This window comes from Muntiacus reevesi, chromosome 2, assembly GCF_963930625.1.
Source record: "Muntiacus reevesi chromosome 2, mMunRee1.1, whole genome shotgun sequence".
In the NCBI taxonomy this organism is placed as follows: Eukaryota; Metazoa; Chordata; class Mammalia; order Artiodactyla; family Cervidae; genus Muntiacus; species Muntiacus reevesi.
This window is the reverse complement of record NC_089250.1, coordinates 90073868-90088214: the sequence shown is the minus strand read 5'-3', so window position 1 is coordinate 90088214 and position 14347 is coordinate 90073868. Positions and strand designations below refer to the sequence as shown.

Sequence of the window (14347 nt, the reverse complement as noted above, 5' to 3'; positions counted from 1 at the left end):
GACACAGTTTTTACAGCTAACTGTAATTTTTTATAGCCAATCTGTACAAAGTACAAATACTTCATAACAAACTGTTACTTAATTACAAGAATTCTAAGTGGAATCTCCAAATTTTAGGAAGTCACTATTATATGATAATGGAGGTAGCCTGCCGTTGACTTAAGTTATTACCAGGGGCAAATACAAACCAGTCCATCTGGGTCCACTTTGCCTAAATTTTAACCACTTTTCCATAAGCAGTACGAAAGATCTCACTATTCAATTCCAGAGTCTGGTAATGCAAGTTCAGTGTTAGACAAAGCCTGGTTCCTTGTCAACTGATAGATATAATGACTATGTATGCAATTTCATCAACTGACTGATCAACTGCTGCTTATCTCTAGGGAAGCAGTGTACAAAGAACCAGGATATGGAGCGCCCCCATCTTCAGTCTATAGCTCACAAGTCCAAGTTCTAAACCAGGAAAAAAGAGGGAATTACAACTTAAGAGTAAAGAGCTGTGCTGTCCAAAAGGTAGCCCCTAGCAGCTGGCTATTGAGATCTTGAGATGTGGCTGAGAAACTGAACTTTAAATTTTACTTAATTAGAAATTTAAACTTAAAACTGATGTTTTATTCAATTATTAGAAAACTGCAGTATGTTTGGAATAACTTGCATGTATCAGTCTACTTTTCTAATTTTAAATTTTACTAAATCTAAATTCAGGCCAAGTATTTCCAATGAAAATTTAGCATCCAAATTGAGATGAACTATAATATATACTGTATTCAAAGACTAGTACAAAGAAATGTAAAATGGCCAATAAATAGTGTTTTCATAATAATAATAATAATAATAATATGCTGAACTGATATTGTAGAGGTACTGAGTTAAATAAGATAGTATATTATTAAAATGAATTCCACCTGTTTGTTTTTACTTTTTTAACATGGCTACTAGAAATTTAAAATTATATACATGGCTTGCAATTTTTTCACTTGGACAGTACTATAATAGAGGGCTAATGAAAAAGGAAAGAGAAGAAATAAAAGTAAATATCTGAGCTTTATATGAGAAATAAAAATGTCTATGTATAGCAGAAAAAGGGTAAGACTGACTAATAAAAGGATAACTCAAAGAGTTGCTTTCTTTTTCATCTCAATTTAAAGTCTCCAAAATATGTGAGAATTCTGATATGACGGAATGACAGATCAAAGATACTAAGTTCTTACTTAACAGTGAAAACTTAAGATTACTTTCTTGTCATTCCTATATTTTTGGATGAGATGTGACAAGACAAGGATACCCAGATGACTGTCATATTTAGTTCAAGATACATTGTTTTGGCATAAGTAAAATTTTTTAATTTTAGAAAGAAAAAATGTGAGAAAGAGGCAAAAAACAAACAAACCAGCCAACCAAGACTGGCCTTTAAGAGATATGGGCTCTCTCTAGTCCAGATACCACCACTAACCAGAGAGTGGCTGGGGGCAAGTCACCCAGCTTCTCTGACGCAACTGCGTAACAGGTAAGACCAGAGACGAGCAGTACGGCTCCTGCAGCTCTGGGCACTCACAGAGTCAACCACTGCAGCTGTCGGACCTACCTCGGAGATACTTCACTTTAAGGTACTCTGGGCTGGCCTTCTGGCCTGGGAGAGGGTCATTTAGCATAACTTTAGTTTGCGCTTTTATCCCTTCATAAAACTGTCCCATTGCCACGTGGCTGAGTCCTTTCATGTACTGGCACACCTCGTTATATGGCTCCAGCTGCAGACATCGCTGAGGCATTGAAGGAAAAAAGGCTGTATTAGAATCCAGACAGTTTAGGAACCCTTAAAGTGCTTTACTCTTTAATCTGGAATTATAAACTGGAACTGGGAAAGTTTTCCCTCCGTTAAATCAGACCAAATACATACTCTGTAAATCAGGCTGTTGGCCAAGGCAACGGTTCTTTCCTCTTTCTTTTTGTTGAAGTCTAAGCACTATTCTTGCCTGCCCCCAAGGACTCCATTCATTTCATGAACCTTTGCAGAAGAATAATACAAAACTGCAGTTCCAGTGCTTCTCTCTTATGGATGCTCACCTTGAAGTTCTTAAGGGCTTCATGTAAGCTGCCGTGGTGATAAAGCATCATTCCGCGGAGCTGGAGGGTCTGCACGTGATTTTGGTTGAGCAACAGAGCCTTCTGAAAGCTCTCGGTGGCTGCTTCAAAATTGCCCAGTTCCCTAGGTATTTAACAACAGTGATGAACATAATACAGGTGTTTTAGTCAACATACAGAATTAAGTTACCCTCAGAATTATGATCCAATCTATAAATAAGATACTTCAATGTGGGTGTTTGCTTTTTTATTTTATCAAATTCTTAGGTTTAAATTTTATTTTTTCTGTTGTTTAAGTTACTTCACTTAAAATTGAATAAATCATTATCTAATTTAAATTTAGAAATAAGAAGTATATTTTAGAATTGTGGTCATTTCAGAGTGAAATGGTTATTACTGACAAGCCTTGTCTTATTTTGTATATTAAAAATTTTATAAATAATAGAAGCTTTAACATATCCCATGTCAATTTTATATAAACAATAAATACATAAAATATATATATAACACCCACTTACATTTATACAGCACTTTACTATTTGCTAGGTGTTTCCAGATCTGTTTTCAACTTATATTCCCAACAATTCCATGGGACAGGACAGATAAATACCATCCCTCAAACCTAGAATGAATCCAAACACACTTTCTCCAAGTCAGTATAAGAGACTTTTTCTAACTATGGAGTCAGATAAATAAGCTCTTGAATTAAATCCTTTTTGAGTAAGGCACCTAACAGTTTCACAGGAGATTTCTGTCACTATCTTTCTCTTTCCTAACATTTATAGTACCTTTATACAGGTCACAATGCTAAAAAATTTTTTAAACCAAAAGTCAGAATAGCTTTGATGGCAGTAAGGAAGCCAAGCACTGCTGCTTGTTCCTGATAGAGATGCAAAATACTTGTAACATTTCCATCCCACAATTCTAGGATCTTTAAACAGATCCTAGTGATGTGGGTATTAACCTTAGTTCCTGCCTTAAAAAAGAAGTTATCATCTGTAACTCAACACCTTAGAATGCCATTATTCAAAGCACCTACGTTTGAAGGACTAAAGTTTTCTCGGCCAATATATACAGACCAAAGCTATTTTAGGGCACAGTAACATGCATTATGGTATCCTCTTACCCATGTTTTTTTCTATGCCCAGAGAAAATCTCAACAAGTATGTGAACACCTATGTGATTTAGAGCAACCATCTCTTTCGGCTAAGAAGCACATTTTTAAAAACCAGATCCCTATTACGAGAGGCTATCCCACTATACACCCTCCCTCCTACCCCGACTATTAGTGTTTTACTCACCTGTAGGCCTGTCCCAGGCTTTTATACGCATCAATAAAATCAACTTTCTGCTTCAGAGCTTCTTTGAAGGATTCAATAGCTTCCTATAAAAAGAACACAGAAAATTATTTCATTTGCTTAACTGTTAAAATTGAGTTTCTCTCAAATTACTGAAGGACTAATACAGTATATATAAAATAGATGGTCTCTGAATGAATTTTTCAAAATAGGAGGACTTAAAGAGAGGTAGAAACTACAATAAACTATGAGTCAGGAGGATTTAATTTCAATAGTAATCAAATACATTACTATGAACAACAACAGAGCCTTAAGTTTCTCCTTTCAAAATGGGAAAACAGCTTCTGTTTCTCATGAGAGCTTTGACTACCAATAACACCTTCATTTTAATAATCATTTACTTAATAAAGACTCTAAGGAACAAAAGTAAGTCTAACAGCTGCATGAAATTATCTAAAATGATCACAACTGACAGCATTTGAAATTAAACCAACAAGAGAGACAAAAAAGCAAGCCCAACACGAAATTATTGACAAGACAAGAAAACAAGCTCCTAGGATAGCTACTGAACGATTCCCACGATCTACAAGGGAACAGAAAGCGTAAAAATAAAAGAGAAACCTTCAGGTTGGGGGTGGGGGGGGCATGGCTCCTCCCAGCACAGCTCCAGGAGGCACTGAGGTTCCAGAACTGTACACACTGTGCTCTTGTGGGACGCCCTGGCTGCAAGGGACTCTCCGTGGAAACCGGTGATAAAACAAGCCACTGTTTCAGGATAAACATCCCAGGCTTACACTGGGTGTTTCAATGTCTTTTCATTATTATGTTATTTATTGTAATAAAAAATTACACAGATATTTCACACATTTCCCAAGGAAAAGACATATTTTACTTAATGGCTGTAAAATATCACAACTTCTAAGAGCTTTAATTGAGAAAAAACTTTAAAACCTCTTGGATCGATCATTTCAACCCAATTAGATAATTCATAGCAGAAAATCATGAGAGATATCAAATGCCTTGCACATGGTAGGCACTCAATAAATATTTAATGCCCTGGTAGGCACACAAAATAGTTTTGCAAAAATTATACAATATTGAGTCTTTTCAGAAAGTCATTCATCCCCTGCTTCTTGATTTTCTCAGGGGTGGCCAGCAGGGCAAGAGAGACTGGCTTTGAAACTCTTCAAAGGCAAAGGAGGTGACAAAACCTCCTCATTAAGGAATCTCACTGCATAGCTCTGTTTGGGAGACAGATGAAAATGGATAATTTTTTAACATTAAAGAAATGTTAAAGACCACTCTTAATTAGGCTACCTGCTGTGACATAGTCTTGATCTTTCAGGATTTTAACAACTGCATTTTTAATTCAACAAACATGTATTGAGCGCCTGCTATGTGCTAGGGACAGCAGGAGGTAAGGGGACATGAAGATGGGCAGGTCATTCTCTCTGTCCTCTAAGAACTCGCAGTATCATTAGAAAGCCAACTATGTAACCAGGTTACTAGAATACAAACTAAGAGCTACAACAGCGATATGAGTAAAAGTCTCTGTGAAAAAAAGAAAGAAAGAACTGACCGAGCCTGGGAGGGCAGAAGAGGCTACAGGGAGGAGGTGACAGCTGAGCTGGGCCTCAAAGCACGAGAAGCTTGGTAAAGAAAGATAGCATCTTGGACAGGGGAGGTGGGACCACACAGGGGTACAGGGCGCTCGTTGACGTGGGGAAAGTCAGAGGGGCAGGGGCGCGGGGTGCATGAGGCCAGAAGGGAGGGCCTCTGCCCTGCTCTGCAGTCTGCGTGCTGCCCGGAAGCAACAAGGACTGAGGGCAGTGAGGAGGGGGACACCTCACAATGTTTACTCTTCAGAGAGATGAGAACTGCTGGCCAAAGCAGAAAAGACACACTGGAGAGGTGGGAGGATGGAACCCAGGTAAGAGGTGGCTGTAGTGGTCCAGGCAAGAGAGAATCAAAGCTCAGACTGAGACAGTGTCTCTGAGGAGAGAAAAGGAGGGTCGGATTCAGGAGAGATTTTTAAAACGGCACACTAAGACAGAATGTGGTGGCTATCTGGGGATAAGGGAGCAGAGCGGGCAGGAAGAGCTTAGGCTGGGAGCCCGGGTGTGAGGAAGTCTCGGAAGACAGACAGCCGTGGGGCGGGGGAGGGTGTGAGTCCACTGGGATGTGTGAAGTCTGGAGCATTTGTGGACGTCTACTGGAGATGCCCAGAGGACATCTGCTGCCCACTGCACTTACAGCATGCTTGGACGCCACAGTTCTTCAAAGTCTGATTTCTCTTCAGCTTTTAAGAGTCTTTGGTTTCGGGGTTCCTGTCTAATCACTGCACAGCTCTCTACCTCATTCTGCCAAAGAGGGGACATAGCAGAATCAAGATTTTAAGGCATTGGGAACAAAGAAACTACGTTTGTTGAACCTATCTCTAAGCACGTGAACTGGCTCTGAAGTCGTCTGCATAGCAAATGCAATCATCACCATTTAAGTCGCCATCTTCCTTACTAGCTGGGACCGTTCAGCATAACTGAACAGAACCATAACAGGTAACCCTCAAAGTAAAGGCTTATAAAAATGTGTGTTCAGAATATACCATTTTTGAAACATCCTTACAAAATGAGTAGAATTCAACAGAAAAGTTTCTGCTGTTTTTATTACCTAGGAATATCAAAATTGTCTGATATATCTACTGAATTGGACAACCGTGAAATTTGTCATGTAATATACCCTAATATATTTCTAATGTATTATAATCATAAATTAAATAAGCAACTGTCCACTTAATTTCAGGACTACTGACCTGGAGAGACCACCCGTAGGATACAAAAATAGCTCAGACTTGTTGGTCCATTTAATACTTTGTCTCTACATTTAACAAGAAAAAGACAGATATCTAAACTAGGTTCATTAATTTAATTAAGGCATTTCACCACTCAGTTTTCCAATCTCTGTAACGGGGACACCCTCTGCTCCTTCTATACATCATGGGGATGCCGTTGGGATGAATGAGACAATACGTAAACACTCTGACTTCCTCGGACAGCAGATCTACAAAATGCAAAAAGAAAGTTCCCATCTATTACACACATCACGGCTGTGTTGGTGAGCGTGGTGAAAAGGAGGAGAGCCCAAATCACTTGGTGAGACTGGATCACCGAGGGGCTTCTAACACTCAGAGAACAAAAGCATTGCTTCTAGGTTTTCATCAGGTAGATGTGAAATAAATCAAACTGAATTTTAGTCCACGTTCAGTTTCTATTCAGTGTCTCTATTACCACTCTTTTCTGAAAAAATTCTTTTTGAAATAACACAAAGGGCCCTTCTTGCCTACATTCCTAAATGTGGCTTAAAAATGAAATCAACTGTTTACATTTCTTTACTTAAAAAAAATATTTTTACCCTCTCAGTACTGATAATTGGCATTTTTTTCTATTTCAAATTTCTTTCTCCTTCATGTGATACTTGAGGGATAGATTCTGAACACAGTATTCCAATTCTGAATTTTTTAATTGAAGGTGACTTGAAGGTGAAGAGAATATGAGAGGAATACAGGGCAGAGACAAAATTAACTGGAAGAAATTATCTGGCAGCTGCTCAAAGCACATTTTAAATAACTCAAAGCCTGCACTGCCTGTCTGAATCCTGAGGGGATAGAAAGGGTCCTTGTTAGGACCACCTCTACACACTTGCAAAAATGGAGATGAAGTATATGAAATAAGACTTGCAAAATTAATTCCTTCTAGTTTGGTTTTTAATGGATGGGAGTTATTTTTTTTTAGAGTCTATAAGACTTAGATTAAATCCTCACATGGAAAATAATCTGTAATACCAGATTCATGTTTACAGCTTATAAAGGACTCTCACACATTTTATTGTATGTAATTCTCACTCCCACTTCAAGAGACAGAGAGTAGCGTCATCTCTACCTGATAAATGTGGAAGGAAAGGCTGAAAGAATTGAAGCAGCATGTCCAGCCGTGCAGATAATAAGATTCAGAGCAAGAGCTCAGACCACGACCTTCCAATTCAACGCTCTGCCCTTGAAATTTACCCCACTGATACTTATTGAGCACCTACTGTGTGACAGGCACCGTCTGTAACATAGAGGATTTACAACTTGTGGTCTTTTAAAAGGTAAACCTTCTCCCCACCCTCCAAGTGAGTGTGTTTATGTGTGTATCAGATCCTCAGAGCTATTTTCAGTAACATCCATGTATTCTTCTCTGCTATGTGCTACTGAAGCTCTTCCGACCTTCCAAAGTTCAGGTTAAGTGCAACCTACTCTGAATTCTCCACCTCCTGGTCAGAATGAGTGTCTTCACCTCGCCGGGCAGACTATCTGTGACTCTCAGGTCAACCTGTCTTCAATCAAGCAGTTTGGAAGTGCCAGGTCTGGGGTGAGAGCCAGATGTCCACACTCAGCTGTGTTTCTGCCCCTTGCCCTGGCAAGACGGAAGCTGCTGCAGGACAGGCTCCTGGAACAGGCTTGGAGAAGGCAGAGTCCCAGCCAGAGGAGGGGCGGGCACCTGGTGGTGACTTTCAGCCCCACTCAGCTGAGACAGAGCATCTCCTTTGTCTCTCGACCCCTCCTCCCAACAGCAGTCTTTAAGCAACAGTGCTGGGACCCCTCCTGCAGCCCCCCAGGCCGTCAGGCCACTCCCGACCTGAATGCGGCAGCATCTCCTGGTCAGCCCCTGTCCCTACTCTCTTCAGCCACTGCCATGTCAGCAACCATTTCCTTAGTACAAATTGAATCTCAACTGTCTATTTCCCCCAAATCTAGACTTCAGAACTCCTCCAGGCCTACCAGCTAAAGTCAAAATGCTCAGCAGAGCACTCTTGACCTTCCAGGACTCTCTTCCTGTGGGGGGCCCAGTCCCAGTTCCTCACATGTGTGGGTGTGTCTCCCAGGTCATTACTCACACCTTCCTCTCAGCCTCAGAGTCCTTCTCCCCAGCCGTGCTCTGCTTTCCAAGTCAAGATGATGTCCACTTATTCTCTGGACCTTCCTAACTCCTGAGTTCAAATGAGAGCTTCTCACCATGGCTTCCAAGGCACACTGCTGACATTACTTTCTTTGATTTATTCACCACGTGATAAATTATATGTGGAGGAAGGCTTTGTAAACTGTGTCTGTCCTAAGTATAAAGCATTATTTCTCCCTTATAACCTTTCATCCTCTCCCCTTTCACACTTTCCTCCAAGTACGTATCAGACAGTAGGAGCTCAATAAATTTGTTGATTCAAACTACTTTCTATAACAAACCAACTGGACATGTGAGGTGTCATTTTAAAACCTGCCAAACTAAACCCCGGCTCAATTCCTCCCACCACGAGGGAGATCTAGCATCACTGTAGGTACACATACTGCACAGCACTTTCACCTTCAGAAGTCCTCTGTGAAAGAAAGTTAAACCTTTGTATAGCATAGCTATGGGCTGGTTTTTGTTCAGTTCTAAGGACTGCTGAAAGTCTTCGTGGGCTGTTGCATAGTCCTACAAAAAGGAGAATGAAAAAAAAAAATAAAGTAGTATTCGTTAGATATTGGACATGTCCTACTTTTGATTAATAGAGAAAAAAAATCCCAATTTATTCTGCGTCCTTTCTGGCTTTAAAGAAAACATTTCATGACTACCAATATTAGAAGCATGCTTACACTGTTGAAAGAGTTGATTTTAATTGATGAGAGAAACTCACAAAGGTTTAATTTAAGCATACTGTCTCAACCACAAAAGAATATTATTTTAAATACTATTAAAGTCATAACCTGCTATAGATACTTTACAAATTATTTTAGTACTAACATTACATTATTTTGAAGTCTAAAATAATTATGATATATAGATCAACCTTAAAATGTGTTATACTGAGGTTTTTTAAAATCTATTTTCTTTTGCAATAGAAAATTGTATTGAAATGACTGTAAACCAACAAAAATAGCTATGGCAATTATAAATACCACTCATAATAAAAGGTAATCTTGCTAGGTTGAGAAGCTACAGTCTGGGAAGCCACATTAGTTCAGGTGATGATTCTTGGGCTGTGATACCCAAAGAAATTCAAACTGTACCCCTAAGTTTAATGATCACATTGATAACATGCACACCTGCTTCTGTACGCTGACATTCCCGAGAAAAGTTAAGGTATGATCTGTAAACCCAATTTTTCTTCTTCTGTTCCCACTCTTTCTTTTTTCCCCTAGCCCAGAATTAGTAACTGCTGACAGTTCAAGCAAAAAATGTGTTTCTGGTACTTAATATTTCTCCACTGGGTTCAATTTCAGCTACAGAATATGCTTTCATAATTGTCTTATATCACAAACTATTAATCTACAGCCCTAAACCCCAATCTACCAAATAGTAGCTTTCTGAAGTAGAAGGAAAGCTGAAATTTTTACCACCATGAAAGGACATATTTCAAGGCAAAAGTAATTCACCTCTGATATGAAGTAGAGGGTCCCACGATGTCTGTACAGCCGTGCTGAGGGCTGAAGTTGAATAGCTTTAGTGAGATCATTCACTGCTTCGTTAATTCGTCCCAGAGGGGACAGAATCTATAAACCCAAAAACGTAATCAGGGGAGAAAAGTCCCAGTGATTGCCCCTACAACTGCCAATGCTTTTGACCTTTCAAGTCTGCTTTACCACCCCACACTTACAGTGCGACTCTCTCAGCAGCCTAGAACCCCTGACTCCACGTCCTGTGCAGTGAGACTCAAAGTCAACAGCTGTGGGGCTGCCGACCTTGTCCAGTCAAGGGGATGCTGAAGAACTGTGACCAGGGCAATTGCCTTGTCACTGTTTCATGTTCTGTGTCATAATAGATGTTGCTTTTCTTGAAGTGTGACCATTTTTCCCTAACCTATCATTTACCTTTCAGAACAAAATTTGGCATGTCAAATTAATTTGAAAGTTAACTCTAAACCATTAAAATAGAGGAATTGATAAACACAGATTGGAGTCCCCCATGGTATCTAGCTATGCCATCTGTGGTATTAAGTGGTGAATGGCAATTTCTGGGATTCCAGGTGTTGTGTAAGCCCTCTGATGTGAACAACTCTCAACTCATCAGTTATGATCTGCGAGGCAGTGAAAAAACATCTGCAGGCCTGTTCTGAACACTCTTTTGATCCAGCAATCAGCTGTGTTCAGGCAACAATGACAACACAGAAGACAGCTCAGAATGCAAAAGTTCACCCAAAAGATGTAAGATAATCCAAAATGGGTATCAGTATTCATGCAATCAAGCTCAAGCAATTCATCCGGAACAAACGTTCTTAAATTACGGTTAAATTTGTTCTTATAACAGGTCATTTCCATCAAGTTTTACTAACTGGTTTCCTCCTCTGCAGGACTTAAAAACCAGCAAGAGAGAAGATTGAGGCAGGCACACCGCCAGTAGCAAGAGAGACAGCTCAGAGAGAGGAAAGAAATGGAATATGTGCCCTTAGAATTCAAGAAGCATAGTGGTCTAGAGTTATATTTTGGAAGGAAAAAATCCTGACCTAGTATATTAGTATTAACATAACTGAATTATTGCACCCCAGCACAAAATCAATATGCATAATAATGACCAGAGTAACTAAAAAAGGTTAAATTACATTCACTAAATATAGATGATTTCAGAAAGTATAAAAGTGAAAAGTTTCTCATGAAACAATTTCTGACATAAACAAACAGTATACTGTAATTTAGCTGGAAAAATCACTATATCATATTATTGCCTGATAATATGAAAAGGGGATATTGCTATATATTTTTAAGATCATTGGAAATCACTTTTCTGATTACCAATATCATTCTGGGTATACAATTAGCTTTTGATTAGATGTAAAAATTTTCCAAAGCTGCCAAATCAGTCTTCTAAGTGCACTTAATTAAATTCATGCTTTACCATAACATTTCAGCAGAGCATCAGTGTGATAGCAGGGAAGAACCCAGCACCCACTCCCTGGAGCAGAGTATCCCCAAGTGAGCTGCCCAACGCTCACCCTAAAAACCAACAGGCCTCTCATGCAGCAGTGAACAGATTATAGTCATTCAACCCTTAGGGTAGCAATCCAAAAGAGACAAGAGATAATGAATTCTTTCATTATTTGAGAAAGAATTTCTTTCAGAAAGCCAAATCCCCAATAAAACAAAAAAAACTCATTTTAAGAAACTGAACTGTAATTTAACACATTATAATTTTGAGAACAAAAGCATCACAAATGCAGTTTTAAAAATACTAAAACATTTAGCCTTCCCTTTGCTTGTTAAGCTTTCTCCCTCAAAAGAGGGAGGAAAAGTCATTTGTCCCTTTAGTCCAACTATGAAATCCCACCAGAACAGATAATTAAAAGTTAAGTTCTAAATCAGATTGAAAATATTAACATAAATTCTAAAGCTCTTAATATGGTTAAATGTGCAATAAAATAAATACAATATGAAACTTGGACAGTTTACTATTGTTTAATGAAAATGGTAAAATGGACATGTTTCCTTTAAAAACATTAAAAGGGGTGCCTTGGCACACAGTCCTTTCTCTGGCCTGAACACCCTTCTCTACTTTGTTACCCAGGACATGGTTCCTACCCAGCTCCAGCATCACCTCCTCAGCAAGGCCTTTGCAGATACCGCCAATGCCTGTCCCCTTGCCAATCTGTCCCGGGGATCCAGCAGACCATGTTTTTCTGCTCCTGAACAAGCACCCCCTCCCGTGGTGTCCACTGTCATGCATATTACCTGGAACTGTCTCCACCTTGAGTCCTAAGTTCAGGCTATGGTCACCCTTCCCTAGTCTACATCTCTATGTAGATAGGTGTATCCATAAGAATTAGACACAAGTGAGCACGCACACACACAAACACGCTTCGAAAGGCTATAGACCTCGTTTGACCATACTGTCATACTGTTTTGCCAAATAAAGTATGTCATCTACACAGTAAACACGTATGTCATATTTTTCAGTGAACATGGACAGTGGTGGTACACATCATAACTGTATTTTTAATACTAAATGTTACTGTTACATGTTAAATCAGCAAAGATTTAACATGGTAAATCGGGAAAGAGTATCACTCAGCCCATAGTTTTCTAGTAATTTCAACTGTTTAAAGGCATTATGTACCTATGGAGGAAAACACAATAAGTATACGGGAGGCTTAAAATTTATCAGCAATAAAATAAAAGGAAAAAAAAATCTGAGAGTTTTTAAAATCCAATAACAACAGAGGGAAAAAGAAAACCACACTCACTTCTGCTCGCTGCTCAAATACCTCTGGACGATCTGGTTCCAAGGTAATTACTCGGCTCAGTTCGAACAGAGCAAGCTCAGCATTCTTAATGTCCTTGAAAAGGCATTAGCTCAGTATGAGATACACTGTTACTCAAAACCAGCTTGAACAGACTTTCTGAAAAAACTAATAATTTAGTAATGACATAACTATTTATTTAGAAATAAACAGGAACTTAGCTTCTATGTAAGAGATCTGTCAAGTTAAATAAGCTGTAATTACTTAACTCGTTCAAGTCTACCTACCCACACTGGACTTGGCTACCTAGCACAAATTCCACAGGTGGCAAGATGTTTTCTCAATTTAACCTATTTAAATAGTACATCAGCCCATTTTAAGGGATGAGCATGTGGACAGCAGTGTGCTAACTAGTGGCAATGTGGGAACAGAGGAGCCAAGTTAGTGTCAGTCAAAATCCCTCTAGGCCTATACACCTACTCCTAGAGAAGCCTAGGTAAGCCTGTTCTCTTTAAAATTTACATATTACTTTCATATCAAAAATACATAAGGATGTTACTTTTACATTAAAAGTACATTAAAGATACAAGCAAATTTCACATCAAGATATAAAATGAAAAGAGATGAGAATGAGGAAGAAGCAGCTTATCTCTAACCTTTACTAGGGTAACTTTGATCATTTACTGATGCCCTGAACCTAAGTAGGGCTATTTACTGATGCTCCCTTCCTAAACATCTTCGTCATTTCCAAATCTGTGTTCCTGTGCAGTCTGCTTTCTCATGTCTCAGAAGTATACATTATACAAGATTTCTCCAATAGGCCATCAGGCAACTAGGACAATTGCTTTTTTAATTCACAAAAATACAAAGTGACATTTCTCCCTCAAAGCATAATTTCATTTGAATATTTTTAATATGAAAGAAAAAGGGTCATGTATAATGTTCAAGAATGAAAATTTGGACATCTGACCTAGACCACTTCATTATTTACTATATAATCTCAGGAAAGTCTTCATTTTCACACCAAAGGGCCTTTGTTTGACCCAAAAATATACTTATTATAACCTTCTTCCCGCACTCCTCAGAGAAATAAGTAGAATAAGGCTCCAAAGATATATCTAAGAAAGAATAATATGTAACAAATTTAAAATAATTTATTTTTTATAATATTTTACAAAAAAACTTCTGTTCTTCTATTCAACATTTAAAAATTGAAAGATTCTAAGTACTGTAAACTGTTGATACCCAGTCTCTCTCTTATACCAATGAGTATTTCTCAGGGATTCTGTCAAGGTCTCATGCTTTTCTTGGCTTATGTTCAGTTCAACATGAACTAAAGTTCAGGCTGGCAAAGGCTGTCCTTTTAGAATAGAAAATTAGGTGAAACTGACCTCAGAAGACCTGGGCAGAAATCCCCAGCCCTCTACTTTCCAGTCACTTGACCTTGAGGAAGACCCCTATGGCCAGTGTCTTATCTGTGAACTGGGGTACCACCACCGCTGTCCCATCAGAGCTCCGAGAGCAGGGAGGGGCTCCATGGAAACCCTGGTCTGAGTCCAGTCATATAGACACTGTGGCAAGCATGACTATTCCATACTCACATGAAGTCCCTTCTTTCCATAGGCTATCCCTCGGCCATAAATTGCACTAACCAGATCAGGCTCCTCCTAGTCAGACCAAAACAGAAACACGTCAAAAACTATAAACAAAACAAACAAATCAGTTTC

At 39.0% G+C, this 14347-nt stretch overlaps 1 protein-coding gene across 4 annotated transcripts in view; it reads right to left on the bottom strand.

Moving 5' to 3' along the window:
• TTC13 (tetratricopeptide repeat domain 13) overlaps positions 1-14347 on the bottom strand; it is a 75643-nt gene that overhangs the window by 28686 nt on the left and 32610 nt on the right. For 2 of the 4 annotated variants that reach the window (XM_065922319.1, XM_065922318.1), the window contains exons 5-11: positions 14222-14287; positions 12624-12716; positions 9826-9942; positions 8774-8884; positions 3384-3466; positions 2065-2206; positions 1586-1760 (exon numbers count right to left, since the gene is read on the bottom strand). In XM_065922319.1, coding sequence (XP_065778391.1) covers positions 1586-1760; positions 2065-2206; positions 3384-3466; positions 8774-8884; positions 9826-9942; positions 12624-12716; positions 14222-14287 — 787 coding nt within the window. The remainder of the gene's footprint in view (positions 1-1585; positions 1761-2064; positions 2207-3383; positions 3467-8773; positions 8885-9825; positions 9943-12623; positions 12717-14221; positions 14288-14347) is intronic. The other 2 variants (XM_065922321.1, XM_065922320.1) reach the window with 1 other exon arrangement.